A 24,498-nucleotide genomic window follows, 5' to 3' on the forward strand; every position below is an offset into this window, starting at 1 on the left:
ACAAACTGCATGCGCCGCTTCTTTTTGGACAGTAACCAGACAAATATTCTTTAAAGCAACTGCCTATCCGTTCATATGACACCGAGCCCCACAGCGCAACAATCCACAAGTAGGCTCATTTATGTAGGCCCTCCTGGTCGTCACGGTAACCAGATACAGTCGGCAATGGCTACACGGGAGAGGCGAGCAGGAATTCGATCAATAAATAAAGAGAAGACGACGAATGGGCCGGCAAGTCATATTGCGTATTTGTCACGTTTTGTTTGTACAAACCTTTCCGAGCACTTTAAATGCCCAAAACATCCCAGCCCGTTTTTTTTTTCTTCTTTTTTTTTACCATGTGCAAATAACAAAGTGGTGAACCTGAAAGGGAGCCCGTGGGAGAGCAGCGAGCGGGAGGAGGAATGGGAGGAATGCGCTGGAACATAACAACAAAGCCTGGCCGGTTCAAATTTGGGGGGGGGGGGGGGGGCGTAAAATGGCGACTAACCATAACCGAGTCACTAAAGACTAACTCAAGTAAAGTCAGCCGAACTTTATTTGGGGTTAATCGGAGGCACTTGTGTGCGGACCGTTTAATAAGGGCTTGAAATGCGCCACGGCTCCAGTTTTAGTGGGTGGGGCAAGCCAGTTTGGATTGAGCTGTTCACTTTAAAGTCACATCGATACTGGGGAGACGTTTTGAAAGGCTTTTTCTTGCTCCAATTTTGGGGGATGGCACAGGGGTGTGCTCTTTTTTTTTGTTTTTATTCCACTGTAAAAACGCTCTCGATGCAAATAAGTACTCCAGGTACTGCAAGTCAAGCACATCTTTATTTTCTCATGAGACTTCCTTGGATTTAAAACTAAAGGGGAGTTTCCGAGTGGTTTTGCGTGTGTGTGTGTGTGTGTGCCGCAGGCAGGGAGGAGTAAGCTGGGTGGGGGGGGGGGGGGGGCTGCGCCACTCACCATATTGCGCAGAGTGCGAGAGGACGCGGAGAGCGGACCTGCCGCTACCCGAGCCAGTCGAGTGTTTTCAGGGGCCGAAAGTAGAGCGCGGCCGGTCCGGGGGGCGCGCGAGACGCTGCTGGCGGCTGCCGGAGGCCCACCGCTCGTCTGAAAACTTTTGGGATAGTCGGCTTGCATGAGTTGGAGCGGGACACCTCGGGACAAGAGGGAATGGACAAGCACAAAGGTAAGCCGATGAACTTTCACATGCAGTCGACGGATGCCGCCGCTGGCGTCGCGTCGCGCGTTGCGGCTGAGCCGTCAATGTGATTTTCCTGCGCCGGCCGCAACGCGGTCAGCGTTTCCCACGAAGGGAAATGACAACCGCGAGAACCGTGTGATGAAAGTCAAATTTGCGACTTGAATAGCCCCAAAATGTTGCTTGATATTTTCTTTCCATACGATCGCACTTGATCTAAGCATGCAGGAATATGAAATCGGATGCCGCGTTTACCTTCAACGCACGGCGGGCTGCTCGTTCTGGTGGGCCGACCGGGGGCAGTACAAGCCGGTCGCTGGACGTCGTCTCGGCTCCTTTCTCAGCTTCTCAGTACGGCGGTTGTATTCATCGTTTTTGGCAGAAGATCAGGATGAGGTGATATTTTACTCTTGCCTGCGAACGGGAAGAAAAATGACAACTTCAATTGAGCACGACTCTCAAGTGTCATAAGCGGGCCTTGAGCATCTCTTTTGTGGCAAACTGAAGCTACGCCGGCCGTTGATTGCGCACGTTCGGTGGAGCAGTCGCTGCCGTTTTCATGTTGAAAGTAAACATTGGCTAAAGTTGTTTGCACTGTGGCTACTGATCGCTTACGTTGCGGTTATCATTTGTCCGTTTGGGATGAGCAAGGCCGAGCCCCATCGCAACTCTCCCCGGATGCCAAGAGCGATGGCAAAGCCAAATCTACACCGGGGACATGATGGCAGACATTTTTGTTTGTTTTGCTGCCGGCGGGCTGAGGGAGTTATTTTCCGATTGATGCGGTGGTTTTCCTCGTCGCCCCTTAGCGGTCGAGAACAATGTCCAGCAGTCAAACTGGACTGGCGGAAGGCTTTGAAAGAAACAAGTGTCGCCGGCTCTGCGTTTCCTCCCACTCGCTGTGCGTGTGTGTGTGTGTGTGTCAATGGAGCAATGTTGGAAGAGGCCAAATTCTTCGTGTCGTCACGTCATTGCGTTCATGGTGGATTCAGTCCTCTGAGGGAAATTGGGTCATCTCATGCGAGTGTGAGGTCCGGGATCAAAAGCGCTTGGCCGAGCCTCCTCAAAATCAAGATGCAAGTCTCCCTTTTCGAGATCGTCCATCCTCATTGCCGTCGGGGCTGAGCTGGAGAGCAACTCTTGACGACTCGTCGCCATTCGGCGTCGGAGTGGCGACCGTTCGCGTTGGCCGGCGACGTGGTGGTCATCAGGCAACGGCGTGGCACATCAAGGCAAAGCCATGGCCCCTTTCCAACCCTAAGAGGCAGTGGGCGGCGGGGTGATGGGCCGCGGTGGGGGAAAAGTGGAAAACATTCCGATGGGAGGGAGGGAGGTGGCATGGCAGGTGCGGGGATGACAAGGCCGGCCATTGTTTGGGACGGCGGATGGCGGCTGGCTTCTCGAAAGCGGCAGGTATCGCTGCGGAGGAGGACGAGAAGGCAGCTCGGCTGCTCACACGTCCACCTGCAGCACGGATGTTGTTTTAGGAGGAGTGAGGGGGGGGGGGGGGGGGGGATCTTTTTGCTCCTTTTGTACACGAGGCTTCGATGAGGGCAACGCTGCAGGGCATCCAGCAGGTGACACTGTTTCCACTCCAACTTTTTTTTTCCCCAAGAATTATTTGGCATTTAATACAGAGCACGATTACAACAAGAGAGGCTATTCCAGGGGTCACATTTCATCTCTCTCTGGTTCTGAAGCATTAAGCACAGAGACTCGATTTGTTTGACATTTCGTGCGCACTCTGCGTGCTTTAGCTTTTGACACCAAGTTCAAGTAAAAGAAGTCGCAACCTTCAAAATTATAGGCTGAGACTTCTCAGCAGAGTCCAAAGCCTTTGCTGAAAGTATGTCAATGGGTGGGGGAGGGCAGCGCACAGATCATTTTAAGGAAGCTGGCGCGGCCCGTAAAAAAATGATGAAAAAGAAGACGTCTTCCTGCTACCTGACGGCGGGTGGCGGGGGCGGGCGAGGACGCACTCCTGCCAGTTTACGCGCGGTGTGTTCTCTCTTTTGAAGGCGCTCAGATGAGAAGAACATTGGCCCGCGGGCCCTGCCGGCCACTCGTTAACCTGATAATAAGCAAGTGCAGGAGCTTTTATGCCTCTGTGTGGGTTCGAAGGGGGGGGACGATGCTAGTGAGTTTTTATTTGGCAACGTTGACTTCCAGTCGAAAGGGCCTATTAAAAGGGCATTTTTGAGGCTCCCGCTTTGGTCAATCAGACAACCGCTCACTCGCGCACACGCCAAAATGAATAAATCGGGACCTAGTACACCTTCAACGGAATGGAAAAAGAGTGGAATAGGTTTGAGCCGACCGCATAAACCCACAGCGGAGGTCAAACGAGCGTTTCACTTTCCACCAAACAGGTTTGTCAAGCCAGACGGGAACCGGCACCAGTCCAATAGCGAGGCTAAACTTCTTCTTCTTGGAGATGATCAAAAGCGGCGCGTTGATGGCAAAACACACAGACGACGCAAGCGTGGTGGTTTCACTTCTTCTTCTTGTGCCCACTTCCCTTTGACTTTGCATTTTGCCGTTTCATCGGCAGACGCCGGACGTTCACAGTCCCAGAAAGTCACTCATTGCTGGGATGGTGACTTCGGTGCAAAAGATCAAATTCGGACGATGCAGCATTTCGTTACTCCATTCCATCATGTTGCCCATTTGCAGACAATGCCGTCGTATTTGGCTCAAAAAGCAACAACAAAAAAAGACTCACCACAAGAGGGAAGCTGGCCTGGTTTTGGAAACTGACGTGACTTGTACCTGAACAAAAGCAGGAAACTCAATGAGCAACACAGCAACGAGGCAACGAGGCACACATGGGCAAGATGCGAGCGGCTGGCAACGGGGCAACGGGGCTTAACGACAACAAGTGCAAACGCAAAGTCTGACAAGATATTCAGAGGAACCCCAAAAAGCGTCACGTCGAAAAAGTAAAACTAAACTAAAAGCCAAGAAAAACGCGGCTCTGACGGCCGCTTTGGAAGCCTGAGGCATCTGGATCTGAAATTTCCAAATCGAAAACAATCCGAATTTAGTGGGATTTTGCACCCAAAAAATAAAGCAATATAATAACAGCTACGTGAAAATGCTGTTTTGGTTTTTGCTGCATGTTTTGGGAGTGCGTTACAGTACATCCCCTTTTTTGGGTGGGGTTCACCGACTGTACGATTCCCTGCAAAGTTCTAGCGAAAGGCCAAAGTGCTCAATGAAAACAGACACGCTGAGGAGATAAAAAAAAAAAAAAAGACAAAGAGGCAGTGTGGCAAGGCCAGATGTGAAAAGAGCCATTTGAGCACATCTGCTGCTATTTTGCCGCATCCCAAAATACAAGTGCGATTCGTCCCTAGAGGACATTTTGCAAGCGTCCGAAAAGCAGCAAAGCTTACACGTGATTGCATCACCGCTCATCAGGAGCACACATCAGTGCGCTTGTAAGAGGCGGGGCTCGGTGCGGCTGGCACGACACGTCATGGGGAAGGACCGGCTCTTGTAAACGTTCGGCGGGCTGGATTGAAGAACAACGCGGCCCGCAAGGCCACCCCAATTCAAAACCCAAAGTCTTCCGTCGGGGCAGTTTTTGTGCTTTCCTCTTCCCGTATTTTGCGCCTCAAACAGGGCCCCGCAACACTAGTTGACCCAGCGTGAGCAGAAGTCATTAAAAAACAAGCCGCTGCTGGAGGGGCCCTCGTCATCTGCAACACGTAAAGCTCGGCATTTGACACCTGGCGCCGCAAAGGCATCTCTTCCCGTTTTCTCCCCTTTAAAGGCTGGGTCAGCGTGAGGCGGAAGAGCCATTAGAGGAGAGTGACACTTTGAAGAGAGAGCCTCCTTTGAGGTTCCTCTTTGGGAGGCCGGCCCTCGGCTGACTGCGGAGTTGGTTTATTTCAGGATGTCGCGACTCTCTCCAGTGCTTTCCTTTGGACTTTGGAGAAGGCGCTGCAGAGCCTACAAGGAGACATGCATTGAGTGCAGCCACAAGTGAATGTTAATGAGGGTTCCGTAGGCTTTGACAGCAAACAACAAGAACGTCTTGCCCGCTCGCTCCCACTCCGCAGGCCTCCGCATGCTTTGCGCGAGGCCCTCGGACATACACAAAGAGCTCCCCACGCGGCCTGACCCCGAAAGACGTGCGGGGGAGGCGCGTCCAGGCTGAAAAGTTGGCCTCTCCCATGCTAAATGCTGGCGTGAAATCCAGGCGCTAACAGACAAATCCTCCCTTGCCGCTTTTATTTTCCATTCCCGTCGAGCCTTCTTTTGTTCTGTGCATCCTCGCAGTGCTGGACCAGCTCCTCATGGAGCTCCACCACTTCCTGCTCATCCTCGACAAAGAGACCCTGAGCGGGAACGCCACCGTCCACAAGGGACTGCTCTCCGACCTACTCCGGTCCTACACGGTGTCCAACGGTACGAGCAAACCACTCTAGCACAGACGAGACTTTCCAGAGGCATGCTATTGACAAACGTCGCTAATCTATAAACACAGAGAAAACGTTTTTTGGGGGGGGGGGGGTCAAGACTTTGTGGACACTGTGTACTTCAAGCAAACGGGCCTTTGGCTTCAACACGAGTGCAATTTCCAATTTCTCAACTCTCGTGAGAACACGTTCAAACAATACACCCCGAAAATTCGCATGGAAACAGTCTTCCAGCCTCCATAAATAACATCAGCCCACCAGCAGTTTCGTGTTTTAAGTGTCGGAGCCACGAACAAAGAAAATAAACGAGTACGGGGATGAAGTGAGGTCAAAAACGAGCGTCCGCAAACGTACTCCAAATAACCGCGACGGGTTGTCAGATCGCCAAGCGCCGACGACTCACAATGTTCAGTCAATTTCACCGTACCGCTAAATGACCACAACAAAGGCTACGATTTTTTTTTTTTCAGGCTGCTCAGATGGTTAGTGCGCGAGAGGCCTTCAAGATGGCTTTTTTTTTTCCAGGCCCACCTTCCAGCTCTAAAAGCAAATGAATCCCCAGGGGAACGCTTATATCATGAATCAATCGCAAGTCCGGTATGGCCCCTCTGAGGAATCGATAAAAACTCAAGCGCCGTGTCCCCCGAGGTTCCCAACGGATTTGGGGGGTTGAAAAGGTCACAGTGAGTGCCCTTCTCATGCTGCGATCCCGACACACTGAAACAGTCTTCCCTTTCCATGTTCAGGTCTTGGATTTGTTCCTGTCCTGGCTCCGAGCTGTATGATTATTCCAAAGCCGCATTCATCCACCGGGGACGCTCACTTCCTTTGAGCCGCGCCGTTTATAAATAGCACGCCGAACTCTCCGCGCACAGGCAGAAACTCTTTTCTTTCCGCCCGAGATCTCCATTTCAAAGGAATCTAACACCCAAAGCTGCCTTTGTGGGTGCCACCTTGGTCAGCAAAAATTATTTCAATTAGGAAAAGCTTCTTCTGCAAGGTTATGGCGACCAGCTGCTGCACACTTTTTTTTTTCCTTTTCCTTCTCGCTTTCTGAGAACTGCTTACGGGACAAACCCATCTCCTCCCAACCTGCAATTCCTCCTCGACGTTGACGACGAAGCCAATTGATAAAATGCTCCTAAGATTTAAGGTCACGATTAGGAAACGCATGCTAGGAGGATAAACGTATGCGCATGGACAATGATTTAAGTGTTTATTCATAGCTTTTGAAAAAGGAACAGAATGGCCAGTGCACCGATCGATCGGGAGAGCAATCCAGTGGCCCTTCTGTTTTTATTTCAAAATCTATGGCTGGAGAGATGATTATTACTTTCAGTCCAATTATTTAAAAATATGAATACAATACTAACATTTTAGTATTTTTTAAATGCTAATGAAATGTATTCAATATTAAATCAATTTCTACTTTTGTAACACGAGAATACCTCTCATGAGTGTTTATGCTTTTTCGGTCTTTCCGGACGCAGGTGCGGATGAGGAGTACATCTACATGAATAAAGTCGTCGTCGGTAGCAAGGAAAACTCGGAGAAAGGTAAACGTTTCAAATTGTTTTTTGGGAAACCCGCACTAAAAAAAAAAAAAGAAGAGTTTTGCTTCTTGCTCTTTTGTTCTTTTTTGTCATCATACTCATTCATGATACTAATGTGATAAACGTTTAAAAAACAAACAAAAAAAGCAGATAAAAAAATAAAAATCATATCAGCTTAGGATGGACAGAGCATGCTCAAATCTCACGAAACAAAACTCAAGAAGAACAAAGGGGAGGGGAGAAATCGTCCCCACCTAAATTCTGTCTTGTCGTCCAAACAAAACAAGGCAGCTACAGATGGCGAGGAGCTATGAAGAAACAGACAGGAAACGCCGGTGGGGTCGAAGGGGTGGAATTTGGGTCGTCTGTGACTCTAGTTTGTGTCTGCTTTTCGTTTCAAAAAAGCAAGGTGCAATAACTCACGTTCGCCGTAACATTTGACCCACTTGGATAACCTCAGAAGCAACCGAGGAGACAAAAAGACGACATTGTTCAGCTGTGCTAGAATGGACTCCGTTTATTTCAAAATGGCGCGCAAGATCACATGGCCGTTCACTTCGATGCTACTTTTACATTGCAGATGACAGAGCAAGCATCCTGGTCAACGGAAAAGCAACCAAACACGTCCCCGTCCCACCGAAGAACCTTCCCAATCTGCCACCCGCCAGAACAGTAAGTGACTCCACCGAGATGTCAAACGGTGAAAATGCAGGTTGTTCTCAGAGGCCGGTCTGGAGAGCGGGGGGGTCTGGAATGACGTCGTATCTTGCTTTCATAGGTGGTCAAGCGGCGATGGGGGCAACTGGGTGTTCGCCATCTTGTTGAAAGGGGTAAACAGTCGGTCCATCTTCAGGTTGAACGGTCCGACAACAATTTAGGGGCGCGCGTTCTGTTGAATTTTGGTTCCTAATGGGACCCTTTTCCCTTGTCGGGGATCTCGGGACCTAAAGAGTTTGAGAACCCCTGGCCTGACAGAAGCATTACTGATCCAAAGGAAGATTTTTCCGACACGATGAAATCCTGAGAACAGACGGCGTGTCCCAATGATCGCAGTTCCCTCCAAAAACCTTAGACCGCCAGCATGTCATCGGCCGACCGCACTGTCTTGTCTTTCAAAAGCAGTCCCTTTTGGGCTATCGCCGGCCCGGTCTTGGGAAGCCGAAGCAAACACGTCCGGAGCGATCCGCTCTGCGGAAAGCCCTTCATCTGCCTTCGGGGCTTCCATCCACGTGCGCCGACGGCATACTCGAGCGTGAGCATGTGCTTCACCGTGAGCGCGGAGTCAGCCCTGATCATGGCGGTGAACAGCGCCCCCTTGCTGTTGATGTAGTGCCCCGGCATGGCTGTCCATTGAGCCGTGGTCAGATTGTAGCAGTCCATGAGACAGCGGAGAAAGTCATTGCGGGGCCCGTTGCGCATGACGTACAGATTGTCCCCGTGGGCCACCATGCAGTGGCCGTAACTCTGAGGTCTGATCATGGCGGTGGTCCATTTCCAGCGGTCATCCAGCGCCACATACTCGTAAATGTCCGTGGTATCGGGAGGCTTCCAGAAGCAGACGAACATCCGACGCCTCGCGACGGCGCAAGCGGCCGACGCGACGGGCCTCGGTGCCCGTCGTATAAAAGTCCACTCTCCCTTCGAAGGGTCATAACGCTCCGCGCTGGCGGTGTGCTTTTTCCGGAACTCGCCTCCGACGGCGTAGAGTCGGCCCTCGTGCCCCAGCAGGGTGAAATCATATCTGGGTCGCTGGGGTCCCGGGAGCGCGGTCCAAACCCCCAATTCGGGCTCAAAGCGGAAGGCGCCGTCAACAGCGTCTTTTCCGTAACCGTAAACTCCCCCGACAATGTAGAGGAGGTTGTCCAGCACCGCCACACCGCACATGGAGGTACTGCAGGAGGTCGGGAGGTGCGCCAGATGCTTCCAGTGTCCTTCTTTCTCATCGAGGTAGCGCACGACCCGGTGGGCGTCGCCGAGCAGCTCCGTTGAAGGAGAGTGGGTACCGATTGCCACGTAAGATGCGGGCGATAACGACTGACAATACTGCAGCAGACCATCGGGGAGCGTCGCCCGCGCCGTTTCCTCGAGGTCGTCGAAGGCGTCGCGAAGGAACAGGGCGGCGCTGCCAAAGAGGTCCTCCACCCCAAAGGTATCGGCGGCGCGGTACAGCAAGAGGCAGTTGTCCGAATCGACGATGTCACAAAGGTGTCGACTCAAACGCGGCACCTGAAGGAAAGCGGCGCACTCCACGGCGTCGAGCAGCTCCTCCGGGTGGCGCAGGGTGGGAATCTCCCGCCGACAGACGGCGAGAGCGATGAGGAAACCTCTGGCGCGCAGCCCTCCTTTCAGGTGCAGCTCCTCCTGCTTACTATCTCGCATGCCGGACCGAAAGAGGGCCCGGAAGTAGTCGCTGTGCCTGGCGAGCAAGGCCCTCTCGGCAACGAAGCAGCTCTCTTCCACCTTCACCCGTAGCAGGCCGATCTCTTCCTCCGCCAGATCAAGGGTCGCATTCTTCTCTTGAACGAATCCCAGGCCCCCGGGCAAGGCCATGATCTGGGAACCGCGGGTCTTTGTTTTCTCACAAGGGAAACTGTGTCACTGCGGTTGAAACGGAGCGAGCCATTTGTGCGCGACGTGCGACTGGTCAACAAACGTTCCATGGCGTCGACGCCGCGCGCTCTGAAAATAGAGTCGCTTCTATAGATAGTCGCGGTGCCGCTTTGGAAGCAACAAGCTGGGGAAATGAAAGCAGACGTCCGCAGCGGGCCGCACTCCAGCAAAACAAATCCAGTTTGAGGAGGCCGGCATCGGTTCGGGCTAACGCGATCCGACCGTACAATGCAGTCGCTCTTTCTCTACATGCGCCGATTGCAAATGTTTCATGGCACGTTTGGGAGCGAGTGTGGAGGATGTTATCAAACATCTCGTTTCAAACTTCTTCCACAACACGCTCCCGGTCTCAGCCTGTTTTTTTGCTGTAGCAAATTCTTGGCATGGGAAGCGGGGATTTTCCATGTTCCTCTGCCTTTTCGTATTTTCCCTCAGCCCCTCCACCACACCCCCATTCCTCCCCCGCTACCCCGTTGCTTGTTTTTGTTCATTTTGCTGCATCATGTCGAGGAGGATATCAAAGGAAGGAGTACAAGAAAAGCAGATTTGACTGCAAAACACACCTGTGCATTTTCTACTTGGCGTCTGTGCGCCGACTCGTTTTCTTTTTTTTTCTTTCTGCGTCCCCCTTTTGGGAATATAGCGATAAGGTGGGCGTGACGGGAGGCTGCCGCTGCCTAGGAATGCCTCGTTTTAATTAATAGCAGATGCTTCTATTCCTGTGTGATTTACAGTAGAAACAAATGTCTTAATAATTTCCCGTGAGGTCAAAAGACTTCCACGTTTAAGGCTCCAATATGAAGTCACAGTGCCTCGTCAACAGATTTTTCGGCAATGAAAAAAAAAAGGGCGGACCTCCGGCAGGGTTGAAGTACCGTGTTCCCCTCCGAACCGATTGCACCACCGAGTTTCGAGCTAGGTTACGGAACAAAAATAAACTCGCCGCTGTCCTGTTTTAATGTTGCGAGATCAAGTGTTGCAACGTCTTATTGACGGGGAAAACAAATCACCAAAACATCCGTTCATTTTTCACATTAAAATGCATTTGGATCATCAACTTTGTAGAAGCTTGCTACTTTTCCACTCACCCCCCCCCAGGGCTCGCTTTGTGTGCAACAGGCACCTCCTCTGCTCATCCGGCTCCATCTGGCATTTCTGTGATCTTGCTGGGGAATTGATGCGCCTCGGGAGAGGGCCTGAGAAAGTGGAAGATTTAACATCAGCGGCAGGACGAAAACGGTTCTGAATTCAACTCGCCGAATTGTGCGCAGTTCACTTTGCTACAGTCGGACTCAAGTGACCCGATTTCCTTCAGTGCTCGGTGGAATAGTTGCGGCAATCCCACATGAAAGCACTTTCATCTTCTGAATTAGACTTTGATCTATAGAAAGAAGACTCCCTATCTTGGATGAGTATTCATCTAACAAAGACTTGTTGTTAGTTTGCAGGTGTGTTTCTAATATTCTGGTGATGTCTGGAAAATAATAGAGCTATTCTCTTTTTTTTCCGAATCCATTAGGGGACCGCGACTCGGGAACCTTTCCCCCTACCCGCGGTCCAGGCGCCGACCTGCTTGGAAGCCTCAGAGAGTTACTACGAGGAGGCTCAGCCGTACGAGGAAACCGTCAATGGTAAGAACGGGCCTTCAATCGCACTGCGCGCGAGACTACTCTTCACTCTTGTCACCTCATGACGACGCCTTACTTTCTTTATTGGACACCTGCACAAGCAAATGAAAGAAAGATCCAAACAGAACACTAACGTGAGCCGAATCTCGGCACCAAGTCGGCTTCCTTTCAGCTTTGCAGGCGTCCCTGGCCCATGCGTGGCATATTCTCACTGTCCATTAGCACCATTTTCCTTCTTCTCTTCCGCTGCTTGTGGCGCTTTGTCAGAGCCGCAAAGCGCCCTCTTGAGGCGTTGGCTGCGAGTGGCGAGCTCCGACGGCGTCGTCTATGCCGCTAATCACCCGCGGTAGCTACCCGTCTGTCTTCCCAACTCGCGTTGATGGCGGTTTCACACTTACTTCCCAGATGATGGCGAGGCGGTCAGCAGCTCGTACGAGTCCTACGACGAGGAAGAAGCGGTGACCAGAGGAAAGTCGCCGTCGGCGCAGCATCATTGGCCGTCGGCCGAGGCGTCCATTGAGCTGATGAAAGATGCGCGCATCTGCGCCTTCCTGTGGAGGAAGAAGTGGCTCGGCCAATGGGCCAAGCAACTGTGCGTCGTCAAAGAGCACCGTCTACTGGTAAAAAAAGAAATCAATGCCGTCAGGATAGCTTGAGGTCTGCCTTTGTTTTCACATCCATGATCAAACCCATCCCTTTTTGGAGACAAGAAAGGTAGTTTTGGTGAGCAACGCCGATTTATTGGGAGTGTGAAAAATGCCGTCGTTGCTGCTTTCAGTGCTACAAGAGCTCCAAAGAGCAGACGCCCGTGTTGGACGTGAGCCTGCTGGGCTGCAGCGTGACCTACAAGGAGAAGCAGCTCAAGAGGAAGGAGCACAAGCTGAAGATCGTCCCGGTGGGAGGGGAGGCCATCGTGCTGGGCCTGCAGAGCAAGGAGCAGACGGAGCAGTGGCTCAAGGTAACGAACGTTTGGCTTTTGTTTGGACCTTGAACAGCGTGGTTCCACTCCACAAGCAAACGATCAACATGCCCCGATCGAGAATGCTGCATTTTGGGGGAAAGCGCACCATCGTCTTTCCTGAGCAAGTCTTATGGGAATGAACTTAACATGCCCTCAGCGTGTGACGGTGGGACTTGCCGCTTTCTACACATTAGGTGATCCAGGAGATCAGCCCCAAGCCGACGGAAAACGGCGACCTGCAGCATCCTGCCTCCGACTCTCCGAGGCTCATTTGCACTAAGGTCAAAATAAAATGAATGAGTTTAGGCGATTTATCCCACACAAATGCGAGCAGAATTTTTTTTTTTAAACGCGGTCGTTTTTGACAGGCGGACGCAGGCGAGCGACACTCGGAAAGCGGCGGCGGCGCCGACAGTCATGCTGAGACTCCCGAGAAAGATGGTGAGCTCGCGCGCAAAACTTGAACAGAGTCGTGTGCCGATGCGTAGCGTCCTTCTCAACTTTCCTTTGACAGTCAAGAAAAAATACGGTGCCGGTTTGAAGCTTAGCAACCTGATGAACATCGGGAAAAAAAAAGCGTCGGCACTGGAGAGCGCGGAGAAATGTGTCGAAACCTCCGGTGAGCGACTCCAATTTTTATTGCACTATTTGCAACAAGTCCGATTGTGAAATGTGACCTCTGCGCTCACATCAGGCTACCTCAACGTGCTGGTGAACAGCCAGTGGCGGACGTGCTGGTGCCTCATCAAGAACGGTCAGTTGTGGTTCTACCAGGACAAGAGCAAGAGCAAAGTGAGCCAACCTGCCGTGAAGCTGGGGGGTTGCCAGGTTTCGCCGGACCCCAGCCCGGAGCACCTCTACACCTTCCGCATCGACATGAGCGGCGCGCAGCTGGCAACCCTGGAGGTATTTGGCACCCGCCAACCGCTTTGCTTTTAAGAAGCACGTGACCTGCAAATGTGAAAACAAAGAGTCCAGTCCAAGTTAAGACAAAAACTTTTCAGAATACAGAAGAAAGTTAGGGTCTCGACATTGGGGAGACGAGACCAGATTTTGACCAAGACTTTGGGAATTTGTCCAGGCCAAGACGTCGGCAGTCATGGGCCACTGGCTAGGCCTCTTGCTGTCCCAGACAGGGAGCAAGACAGACCCGGAGGAGCTAACCTACGACTACGTCAATGCCGAGAGAATCACCAGCATCGTCAACGCTGCAAAGACGTCATTCTAGTACGTCAACGAAAGAAAATATAAGAATTATGTGCCGAAGTGCCTGGACCCCCCCCAAAAAGTCTGAAAATCAGTGTGCTAAGGTTAAAAATGTTTATTTGTGGCTCCAAGCTTGATGCAGCGGCGCTACTCCGAGCCAAACGCCTACATCGACGCCCTGCCCGCCACCCCTCAGAAACCAGACGAGCTGTACGACGACGTGGCGTCAATCGCTGATCCGGAGGTATAAACGGCTTTCCTCGCCAGTCTTAACCTTCACAAGAAAGAATTGTTAGCCCAACTAACAAACTACGGCTTCAGGTGGAGCACTCTACTTTCTGTTTGATGGTATTCCTCCCGTTTTGTTTTTTTTTCCTCTTCAGGATATTGTTGCTGACCGTCTTCCACAGAGTGAAGAAAAGGACCCCGACGAACACAATGAAATGTCTGCGCAAGACCCGATAGCTCAGGATGAGGAACCTGAAAACAGAGTCTACCTCGACCTGCTCCCTGTGAGGTCTTTCCTGTATCCAGCGGCAGGTGGCGGAAAGGAATCCCCCACACAAGAAACATCAGGAGAATCCCCTGAACACTTAGAAGAACACAAGGACCCTTTGCACCCAAATGCAGAGGTAGCCACATACCTGGAAGTAGGTTTGGTGCAATTCCCTGATAAAAGCAGCTGATGAAACTCTGGTGCCATTTCCAGGTGACAAATGACCCGCCAGGACCCGACGCAGCACCAGCTTCAAATGACTCCGGCTCCGCCGAAGCAGAGGAAGCGCACTCCACAACCGAGACGCCGCAGCCAACGCCACCAAATTTCAAGACTCAAAGCCAGGAGCCCCCCAAGAGGACGTCGAGTTCCTCAGGGGTCACGAAAGCTTTGACTCTTCAAACAACCTCGGGCTTTCCTCTTAGTCCTCAACCGCTCCGACCTAAAGCGTTTAGCACAGGTGAGTGGGATCAAATAGCACTCGCACCTTTCACCAAGTACAGTATGCAGAATTAGAAAAAAAATTACAATTAAAAGTTGGCTCCCTCAAGTGGTGGACAAACCTCCTCTACAACAGGAACCTTCACTCACTGGACACCATTTTAGAAACACCTGCGATTTGAAAAACCCAAACTTCATGCTAAAAAAATTCTTTAAAAAAATAATAATAATTGCATTTATAATAATCCCTTCTATATATCTAGATCGACAGTTTTTTTTTCAAGGAAAACAATTGTAAATGAGTCCTTCAAAGACAATGGCAAAATGATTTTTATGCAAGCATACCTGGGGATCCCAGGCTGACTTTTGGGCTCGTATGCCGATTACCAGGCTGCCCCGGCGCCGTTGAGGGGAAGCTGGGCAAAAAGCGCACAGAGGCAGACTTGTTGCGCTACAGCGACGAGCGCGAGCGGCTGGAGAGAGCGCGCGAAGACGTCAGGAGCAGCCTGGCCGGCCTGAAAAAGGAACGGAGAGAAACCAAAGAGGAGCTCAGCACCTGTCAAGGTAAATGACAACGTCGCAGAACTCTGGGTTATGCGACAGGAACAAATACAAACGGTCCAACCAATCACAACATTACGATTTTTTTTCTTGGAAAAACAGCCAACTTTTCATCCCTCTGACTTTGAGGGACACACGCGGTAGTCACGCTGAATCGGCTGGAGGCTTGTGAAGGAGTCCGTGTTGGTTTCAGATCCCAAGCAGCAGAGCTCACTGGAAATTCGGCTGAAGCAGATCGAGGAGGCCAGTCGGGAAGCTGAGCAGCGGCGTGTGGAGGTGGAGCTGCGGCTCGTGGAAGTGAAGGAGAGTCTCAAGAAGGTGGAGGCCGGGCCCTTCACACTGGGGACCACGCTGGACAGCAACCTCCAGGAGACATATGCGGTCAGCCGCCAGGAACCTGAAAAAGTCTTCACGTATGAACGTGTGGATGAACTCACTTTTTTTCTTCTCTTTTGCTCACCCTCAGACAAAAATAGTGGCGCCGCCTGTTCCCCAAACTGCATCATTGCCATCCTCCTGCGAAGCATCCGGCGGCCCCACCGGGGCAGACGCAGCATCTCCTGTCAATTCGGCGAGCGCACTTAAGAACAGGCCAGCCTCCATCATGGCCACCAAAGGCAAAGTGCTGCAGAAAGCCAAAGTGAGGCCTGCTTACACAACTTAAGTTTCTGTGGAGGAAAAAAATAAATAAATCAATACAGTCCAAAAACCATGTAACACAATCTGATGGCGGCTGACTAGCAAGTTGTTTGAACCCCATGACCAATAGTGACTTGTGTTTGAAATCTAAATCATACTTAATTCAATGTTGCTTTGTTCTTACAGGAGTGGGAAAGGAAGTCCACCGCTTAAAGAAGAGAGTCCAGTGTCTTTTTCGGGTCAACCAGTTGAAGCCTGTGCGCTCATCTCTTAACCGATTCCAAATAAATCCGCATGCGATCGTCAGCCTTCGCACAAGAGTGTCCTCTCCGCAACCACTGGATACTTTCAAAGACTTGTTGATGCTCCAAATGAAGGGAGGCATTTAAATGCGGTAACATTCTGGCCAGTTGACTAATTGCTCTTGTACACTGAAAAGCGTCTCAAGTTTGAAACCACTAACCGTCTTGAATTGGCTACAAATCATCCTGGAGATTGTAGCTTGGATCAACATTTATGCTGGTAGCCAAATGTAAATATAAGCACGTCATTTAATCAGACTTTTTTGTTTGTGTGTGTGTGGGGTGGGGGGATCTATTGCTAGCTTAAAAAAAAACAAAACGCACTTTTTATTCAAATAAATACATACTGTCAACAACGCTGTCCGAGTCTTTTTTTATTACGTTGAACCTAATATTTTCTGGACATTATGAGTTCAGTTCACTTTACTGGCAAGTTTCTGTTAACAATTAGGGAACTTACAGAAATGCACATTCATAACTTTTGGCGCACAAGCAAATGAGATCAACACATTGATGATGCATTGTACACCTGTTTTGAATGTTAGAAAATGCCCCTCACTTGAAATGCATTTGGCACAAGAGTGACCTACAACAGGCCATTGCCCCCCGCCCCCCCCCCCCCAAAAAAAATTATATTTAACTTACTTAATGACTAATTTGTCTGTACTTACCAAAGGCTCGCTTTTCCATGATGTCCTTGTGTCTTTTCTTTTTTTCCCACCCTCACTGCCGGCTTCACGCCCCTCTTGGCTTCCAAACTGATCGTATCCGCACAAGAGAGCCGTTAGCACGCCTTCGAGCTGTGCCCGTCGTTCACTCCACCAAACCGGTGACCCTCTCAGTCCACACGCGCCACTTCTTTTTCTACTTTTGCTCAAGTGACGTACGGTACATTGAAATAACACTAAGCTAGACGGACCGGTTTTAAATGAACTTTTATGTAAAACAAAAAGGGACCACCTGAACAGGCTAACAAAAGGAAGCCATGGCAACACAGTGCACTGATGAAAAACATGCAACGATTAAATGAGAACAAACGGTATTGTCGCGTAAGTAAAGCACTCTAAAAAGAGAGGTGAAGAGTGACAACAGCTGCTTTAAATCTGCAAGTGTTCAAGTAAGCCGTGCGAGTGAGGAAAGAAACGTCTCCACCGTGTGCTCCACACGCTCGATCATCCGCTCCAAACGCTGCATCTACGGGGGAGGAAGGGGGAAATTGACGTTCTGAGGATATGACTTGAATTTGGGAACTTTGTTTGAATTAACACACGCGGCACGACGTAGCAGAGACGGCTCAGATGGAGTAAGATGCTGAAATAGGTCAAGGAAAGCAGCACGGACCTGTAGCTCCACGCTCGGGCAGCGACATGCAGAGGCCGGGTCATCTGGAATAGACGAGGGTGGTCAAATACGAAGCAATGCAACCAGGGTCAGCGAACCCTTTTGCTATGTGATCATGAGAGCGCTTCTTAAATAGCCGGAAGAACAATTCAAACTTGACCCACTCTTCTGGACCTCGGCTGCTAGGGTTTTTCTCTGCTGCGGGCTTTGGGCGGTCTGCTCGAGGCTTACAGTTTCCTCTGCTGTATTTTCCACAATCTTATTTTCGGCAGGCGCCACTTGAGGCAGAGTAGCGCCGCTCCTCTCCATCCGATCAGCCTCGGCGGCAGCGGACCGGCTCGGTGCACTTTTGATTTTGTGGCTCTCCAGGGCATCGTGGATCACAGCGCTGAGGCGGACCCCGCCCATTTCAGCGGGCAGGCTAAGGGCGAGGATGTTGCTGAAGCCGTCGAAAGACAGCGCGGTGGCGACGACGCCGTCCGGCAGCAAGCTGAGGAACATCTGCAGCACTTCTCGGGGCCACAGGGCGGGGAAATGCTCCCTGCCTGCGGAGGTAGAGATGTCGCCGGGAACGTAGAATCGAGTCGAAAAAAGCAACGTGCGACTCTCCACTCACCGGTCAAGGCACAGCGGGCGATCATGAAGGGCAGCTGCAACAGGCTTTCGGGGATGGGCAGAATGCGGGAGACTGGCAAATTTTCGGTGTTGCCATAGTCTGCGTAGACGACTGCTACCTCATTCTTGCCGACCTCCACAACCACGGCACGGTACCAGGTGTCATCCCCTGGGGACGAAAAAAAAGGCATTTGGGTGAAAGTGAATGCAGCAAAATGATTTCACAGGACACTTAAACTAACAGCCATGGACAATCACATCGTTCACACCTACATGATGGCTCATTTAGAGTCTTCGATGAACCTAACAAGTGAAGATAGAGTATCCATCGCAAGACGACACACACACACACACAAAGGTAAAGCTTTTGACGTGTGCTTTTCACCAGTGAACCGAGCGCAACAGGCGGCCCCGGGGACGAGTTCGCTCTTGTCAGCGCATGAGGACAAAGTGGCCCGGTCGCTGCTGCAGAAGGTCGCCAGATCCCGCATCATCTCCCGGAGCTTCTGCTGATCTACTGCAACAACGATAAGAAAGGAGAGTGGCGGATCAAAGCAAGTCCGAACGCTTTGGGGTCCGAATGACAATGAAAAAGGCCCCCGACCCTGGCTGGGGCTGAACACATAGAAGAGGGATGGATTGGTAACGGCGACGATGTCAGGCTTGAAGGATTCATCGATGGGCAACTCCACGGTCTTCCAGTGCACTGGGAAGGTCGGACCTGCAGCAGGATACCCACATTTCCCATCATGTTCCTAAAGTGTCAATCATTACTACTGGGCCACAGACAGGCAGGTCGTAAAAAAAACACGGTCATAAAACATTCTGAGGTGACAAATGGGTAAAAATTTGCCACGTGTTTAAAAAGTGTGTTGCAATACGTTTGTGTTCTGGTTCTGTAATTCCCAAAATGTGTCTTTTTTAGTTTTACTGCTGTGTTGATACAATCAAGTCATTGCACAAAAGAAAAAGAACGGAGCCTGACCGCATTCGTCTTACCAGCTGGTTCTGGAGGAGCTTGCTCAGCCTGCGGGTCATCGTGGGCCTTAAGAGATCCGGCAGCGGGAACAGGTGAGGCGTACCCGGCGGAGATGAGCAGCTCGGCGATGTTGTCCTCGGGGTCGCTGGTCTCGTCAACCATGACAACCAGAGCTTTGCCCTCGTGCACCCCCTCAATCTCCACACGCAGGATTCTGTTACACACCCTCTGCTGCAGGGCCAACAGGGACTCCTCGGACCAGCTCCCTCCGACAGGTTGTATCCCTGAAAGGATGCCGATGACAGACCGCGTTTGAGAATTGAGTGCCAGTTGCACACTGCCTCAAACGCAACACTTTCAGCAGCGGCACATTAATGACCAGCAGGGGGCAACATGTAACCACGGAGTTCAAGAGAGATGCCCATTACAACCAATTTAAAAAATAAAATCAAGCTATTTAGCGACCACTTCTCTCAAAAAAACAGCAACTGAAGAAAATAACGTAATGATGGACACAGAGACTGACCTGCGAGAACACAAGGAATGGCCTGCATGGGCAAGGTGAGCAGCGAAGGGCTGAGGGGTCTCAAGTGGCCGATATCCACGTCCTCGGAATTGCCAAAGTCAACGTAAGCCACACAGACGCGCTCCTCAGAGGGGTATGCCAGCACTTTGGCCCGGTACCACTGCTTGTTCTCTGGAAGACCGCACGGCAAACGCAGGGACAGACGCAAGATGATATTGAGGGTCACCGTGTCCGACTTCCAAGCGTCAAATTCCCATTGTGCGACTTTGGTACCCGAGAACTGGGCGCAGCAGATGGTGCCTGGTGCTGGTCTGAAGTCTTGAGGCGCAGACAACCGATTGCAATGCTGCCTCAAACTCAGCTGCATCTCCTCAATGACGCCTGCCAAATCAAATCTCTCAGTCTCGAAATACCACGACTTGTTTGGTGCTTTCACGAAACACTAACCGGCATTGTCCACCTTCTGCACAATCATGTCATCGGGCGAATGGAAGTGCGTGATCACGACAGAGAAGGAGTCCCCCACGGCCTGCGTGAGAGGCTTGGGTGGCTGAGCCCAGGTGTTGTCGTCCTTCCCCCGAGATTGACGCCGATAGTTTTCCGAGGAAGCGGTCAACATGGCGTCTGAGGGAGGCCCCGAAAGGATACGGACACGAGATCTTCAGGACCGCAAACCGGTGCGTAGTCGACGAAATGAGAAAAAGTCAACGGATGCGGCCGTACTTATGTCGTTCACTGTTGGCAAATAAACTGCTTTCTTCACAAAACCTCGATCGATCAGAAGTGAGCTCAGACGCTTTCCTAAAAAAGAAGCCTTGACGTCATCTTCATGCCGCGAAGCGGATTGTCCACTCAAGTCAGACCGTACCCATGGGAAGCTCGATGTCCACAGCGTGCGCGTGACCATTCTTCAGTGTTTCCACCAGCTTCACGGTCACCACCCTGTCAGCCAAAAGCGGTTTCACTGCTGAACAGCACTCGGCGGACCAGCTGCCATCCAGCGGTTCGACGCCGGCAACGCGACACTCCATGGCCTGAGGGGAAACGTTTCGAAAAATATGATGAGCTTTACGGCGCCCCGTCGCAAGGAAAGACTCAGGTACATCGGTTGAGTTTAGTTTGGTGGTGTGCAATTCGATTTTTCCAATTGTAGAATGCACTGGCTCGAGAACGCCCGGGAACCACTGCCAGGCCGATCGATAAGACTGTAGCTTTGTGTGTGCGCACGTGTGTGTGTGTACAGTATACTAACACAAGGATGAAATGGCTCAAGGTCAGCAGGCAGGGGCCTGATTCTGTCCACGGGGACGTCTTCCTCATTTCCGTAGTCGATGTAAAGTATATGAGCAGACTTTTTGTCAGCCGCCAACTTCTGGACCAGGCCTCGGTACCAAATCTAGTCATGACGAAACGGAAGCAAAAAAGCATTGTACTGCAAACGGTCGCGTTACGGTGCGAGTCGTCGCTTCTTACCAGATCGGCAGAGAACTGCGCAGCGCAGACCTCTCCGACACAGGGGACATGAAGGGGTACTGAGGGACAGCTGGGGCTCTTCTGGAGTTGGCTGCTGATACTCTGCAGAGTCTCCAGCAGATCGGGGTTTTGGAGAAAAAATCTTCCAGGGCTGTAGAACTCCACGACAGATGCCTAAAACCCCCAATCAATCACGAATTAACATGCAAGCAAATTTCAATTCTTGGCATTTCAGGTTTCAAGTACCTGCACATCTTTTCCCTGATCAAGCTTAAGGGTATGCAAGTCCTTCAAATACACCCTGCGGGGAACCACTGCATCTGCCTGCCTCATTTCACAAAAGGAGAGCCATGAGAAAGTACATACGGTATATCGCTGCTGTGCTGCATACATCTGGAAGGCCAGACGTCTAATTACCCTTGAATCCGGAAGGGCGGTGTTGGGTGACAATGATGGCAACGCGTCTGTCTGATTCGGCTTCTCCCTTTAAAATCAAATTCCCTTTTACTCAAAAGAAATATTGGCTCCATAACAGTCTACCCTCTAATCTCACATTATGAAATGTATGTTCACGGCTGCAGTTGTCTTACTTTGCAGGGTCCGGGCCAGCGGGTGTGCACATCTGTCTGTGCCCATCCCAATCTTTCGTCTGGCACACCACAGAGCAGTAAATTGCCTTCTTGCAACGAGTACAACGTAAATTCCCTGGCACGAGGGAAAACATCACAATTGAGTATCTCACAACAGTGTGGGACAGGAGTAGGTATACACTCTTATTTTTAAGCATTTAAATGTTTTCTTCTGGAATATTTTCCTTTATGACCTTCCCTCAAAATGCTATTTTTCCGCCTCAAAATTTTTTGAGGCCCTTTTCTGGGCCTCAAATTTGCACCCTTTCTTCCTTTGCTTAAAATTAAAACATTTTTTAAAGTTACTTTTCTGTCTTCCATCAATACCAACAGTGTTGCACATTCTAGTTCTTAATTCAATCATTTTCCAATGTTCAATAATTTAATTCAATAAAGAGTACTGTACACCTACTTTTGGCCCACCATTTAAAAATAAAATAATAATTTTAAAAAATCACATTGACGTGGAAACGTTACCTGGCTTACCACAAACGTGGCAGAGGGGCACAGATGATTGCATGGAACCAATTCCCTTTAGGGAGGAAATACATAAATATAGAACAGCTTTTTTTAAAAGAAATTGACAAGCAAGAACATATTATTGAGGGGGAAATATTTTACATGTAATACATACAACTGGTGTATCCCCTCTGGCCGGTGGTAACGGACACATGACCAGGCTGGATGACGGCTTCCGTAAGGGCTGGTTTGGCTGCATCGAGCTCGGGGAAAATGAGTTGTTCATGGCAAATGCAGTTCTATAATTACAAAAAAAGAACAACAACATATAAATCAACTCAATGAGGTCCTCTGCTAACATGACAATATATAACTCAACGAAGTCCTCTGCTAGCATGACGAAGCAAAATTAGCCGTTAGTTTGAGGATTAGCTATGAATTGCTACCAATTGTTAACCGTTCGTTTGGGGAAGTACAAGAGCTAATGCGATGTGACGACACAATATACAACCATACAAGTGCGTCAAATTGATAATAATTCACAATAACTCACTAATACTCCAAATTTTTATGACGAACTCGTGCTTCCACCAACACGCACTTGATGGAAAAACCTGCGGCAGGCGCGATTACCTAAGTTTCTGATTGGTCGAAAATTTCAGACGGAAATTGTCGATTTTGATTGGATATCCTGTCACGCGAAATACGATTACATGTTTGAGATATTACTGAAATAGCTCACAAAACGTAAAAAACAGACAAATACACTGCAATAACGTATGTTTAGAGTAAGATTTTTAAAAAATTGACCAACATGATAACTTTTCGAGCACAGACCTGAAAAGTTGCTCCGTTTCAGTGCAGTGGTGGGAAACAGCGTTTACGTTTGTTAGTCGCCATTTTGCCTAAAATTGATTAATAAAAATGTATGCATGATTTTTCATTAATTTGCCAAATTTAAATAAACTATTTCAGGTATTTTCCATCCACTTTTTCTTTGAAACGCATTTTAAAAATGTTTTCGATGGAGCTACCCTGCGCCTTCCAGTCGACGTCACACAAGCTTTGCTTTCATTGGTTCACGCCTTCTGCCCGTTCGCCCCCTGCAGTGGCCATGTTTGTTGATGTGTCATAGCAAAGAGGACTTGTTGGGCCGATCAGCTGGCAAGACACACAAGAGTCACGGCTCTAAATTCGCCATTAAATTAATCCGAGCCCCGTGAAAAAAATCCATTTATGGATTTACCACACTCGGTGGGTAAATATAGTCTCACTCTTATCTTCACGCGCTGGTTTCATTCACGGAAATGAGTCGTCATAGCTTAGCTGCCTGCTGTAGGCTAGCCCAGTGCTTTCCTTTTCGCCGAAAGCCGAACGAAGCAGCTTGGCGTTACATATCAACCCATCGTCTGATGTTGCTATCTTGAAATGAATTAGTCTGACGTTTGCCACTTTATCCGTATTTAATAACGGCCGTGTCGGAAGCGAACATGCTACGAGCAGGCTGGTAACCTTGCGTGCTAATGTCTGCATAATAGGTTGTAACTGGTTTTGAACGGCCACGGTTTGGAACAAAATGCCGGTTGAGCAGCATGCTCCGGTTGGCGATCTCTACGGGATAGTACAAGGCACGGCTGCGACCAAAGCTTTCTTCCATACGGGCTCGAAAGCCGACGGTGTCGCTTGTTATTTGACAGCTGACACCTGTCAAAAGGAGCATCGACGCCTCTTGCTGCTTGAAAAGCCGCGGCTTTTTAACTGTCTAATTCACACTCTGAAGACAAATCAAGCATTTGCAAGGTACATTTAACACCTTTAAAATGTGCGAGAAGACTCACATCGCACCGCGGTGCTCAGTGCCACTTGTCGGAAGTTGAATTGAATTGACGATGACCACACCTACCTCGGAAGTCGGAGAGGGGCTTTGGGAATTGTCGGCGAGCACTCTTTTGGCTCTTTATCAAATGTATTACAAGTGTAAATACATACAAATCCGTGGACATTGTGATCCAATGAGGATTAAATGTCCTTAATTACAAGATCCTGCGCAATGAACACGAGTGATTTATCTCTGGTGTGGTACAATAAACGAACCAGTACACCCAAATATACACCGAGTGATACAAAGGATGCAACTGGGAGCATCCCTTCCAATCAACAGGTGTGCAAATGTTTGATTTAGGAACCGACACAGACATCCCCCGTGTGATTGAAAACCTTGGGACAGAGAACAAATCTGACCATTCGTTGCCGTTTTCATATTGATTTCACATCAAAAAGAGACTTTGCGGACGTCATTTTTAACGAATATTGCTGGAATTCTGATCACAAGGCAGCCAAGCAAGTAATACTCGTTTCTTCAAGGTATTATGGGTTGAATAAATAGCCTCAAGTCACGTTTGGCACCCTTCGGTCCCTGATCGTGCTCTTCCTCGCCCTCTTTATTTATATCAGATTTGATGCAGAGAA

General features: G+C 50.0%; 3 protein-coding genes across 6 annotated transcripts; 1 reads left to right on the top strand and 2 right to left on the bottom strand.

Moving 5' to 3' along the window:
- Positions 1 to 935: 935 nt before the first annotated feature.
- Positions 936 to 16,363, top strand: afap1l2 (actin filament associated protein 1-like 2). The gene is given in 21 exon segments (XM_052069515.1): positions 936 to 1,174; positions 5,471 to 5,599; positions 7,101 to 7,166; positions 7,744 to 7,835; positions 11,293 to 11,404; positions 11,669 to 11,736; positions 11,738 to 11,747; positions 11,807 to 12,021; positions 12,180 to 12,359; positions 12,557 to 12,643; positions 12,731 to 12,803; positions 12,877 to 12,981; positions 13,057 to 13,268; positions 13,444 to 13,589; positions 13,701 to 13,812; positions 13,952 to 14,203; positions 14,278 to 14,524; positions 14,896 to 15,069; positions 15,260 to 15,447; positions 15,533 to 15,706; positions 15,892 to 16,363. Coding segments are annotated over 21 exon segments (2,685 nt in total). The 5' UTR covers positions 936 to 1,158; the 3' UTR covers positions 15,919 to 16,363.
- LOC127603272 (kelch repeat and BTB domain-containing protein 13) lies at positions 7,666 to 10,209 on the bottom strand. The gene has a single exon (XM_052069426.1). It carries the CDS (start codon positions 9,711 to 9,713, stop codon positions 8,232 to 8,234), a length of 1,482 nt encoding a protein of 493 aa, XP_051925386.1. The 5' UTR covers positions 9,714 to 10,209; the 3' UTR covers positions 7,666 to 8,231.
- A 564-nt stretch (positions 16,364 to 16,927) lies between the features above and the next one.
- On the bottom strand, positions 16,928 to 24,487 carry tdrd1 (tudor domain containing 1). Of its 4 annotated transcripts, none has more exons than XM_052069366.1 (20): positions 23,868 to 24,487; positions 22,205 to 22,328; positions 22,048 to 22,102; positions 21,532 to 21,646; positions 21,359 to 21,425; positions 21,188 to 21,265; positions 20,942 to 21,115; positions 20,721 to 20,864; positions 20,337 to 20,502; positions 20,192 to 20,269; positions 19,916 to 20,092; positions 19,742 to 19,849; positions 19,469 to 19,639; positions 18,963 to 19,226; positions 18,568 to 18,684; positions 18,349 to 18,477; positions 17,965 to 18,132; positions 17,513 to 17,893; positions 17,349 to 17,392; positions 16,928 to 17,201 (listed from the first exon to the last, which is right to left on the bottom strand). In XM_052069366.1, exons 2-20 carry the CDS (start codon positions 22,313 to 22,315, stop codon positions 17,121 to 17,123), a joined length of 2,628 nt encoding a protein of 875 aa, XP_051925326.1. In that variant the 5' UTR covers positions 22,316 to 22,328; positions 23,868 to 24,487; the 3' UTR covers positions 16,928 to 17,120. The 4 variants fall into 4 exon arrangements, with proteins under 4 accessions (XP_051925326.1, XP_051925323.1, XP_051925325.1 ...); XM_052069363.1 differs by having other exon boundaries at positions 18,349 to 18,480; XM_052069365.1 differs by having other exon boundaries at positions 18,349 to 18,480; positions 23,843 to 24,487.
- Positions 24,488 to 24,498: the final 11 nt, after the last annotated feature.

Source organism: Hippocampus zosterae, chromosome 7 (genome assembly GCF_025434085.1).
Source record: "Hippocampus zosterae strain Florida chromosome 7, ASM2543408v3, whole genome shotgun sequence".
Classification (NCBI taxonomy): domain Eukaryota; kingdom Metazoa; phylum Chordata; class Actinopteri; order Syngnathiformes; family Syngnathidae; genus Hippocampus; species Hippocampus zosterae.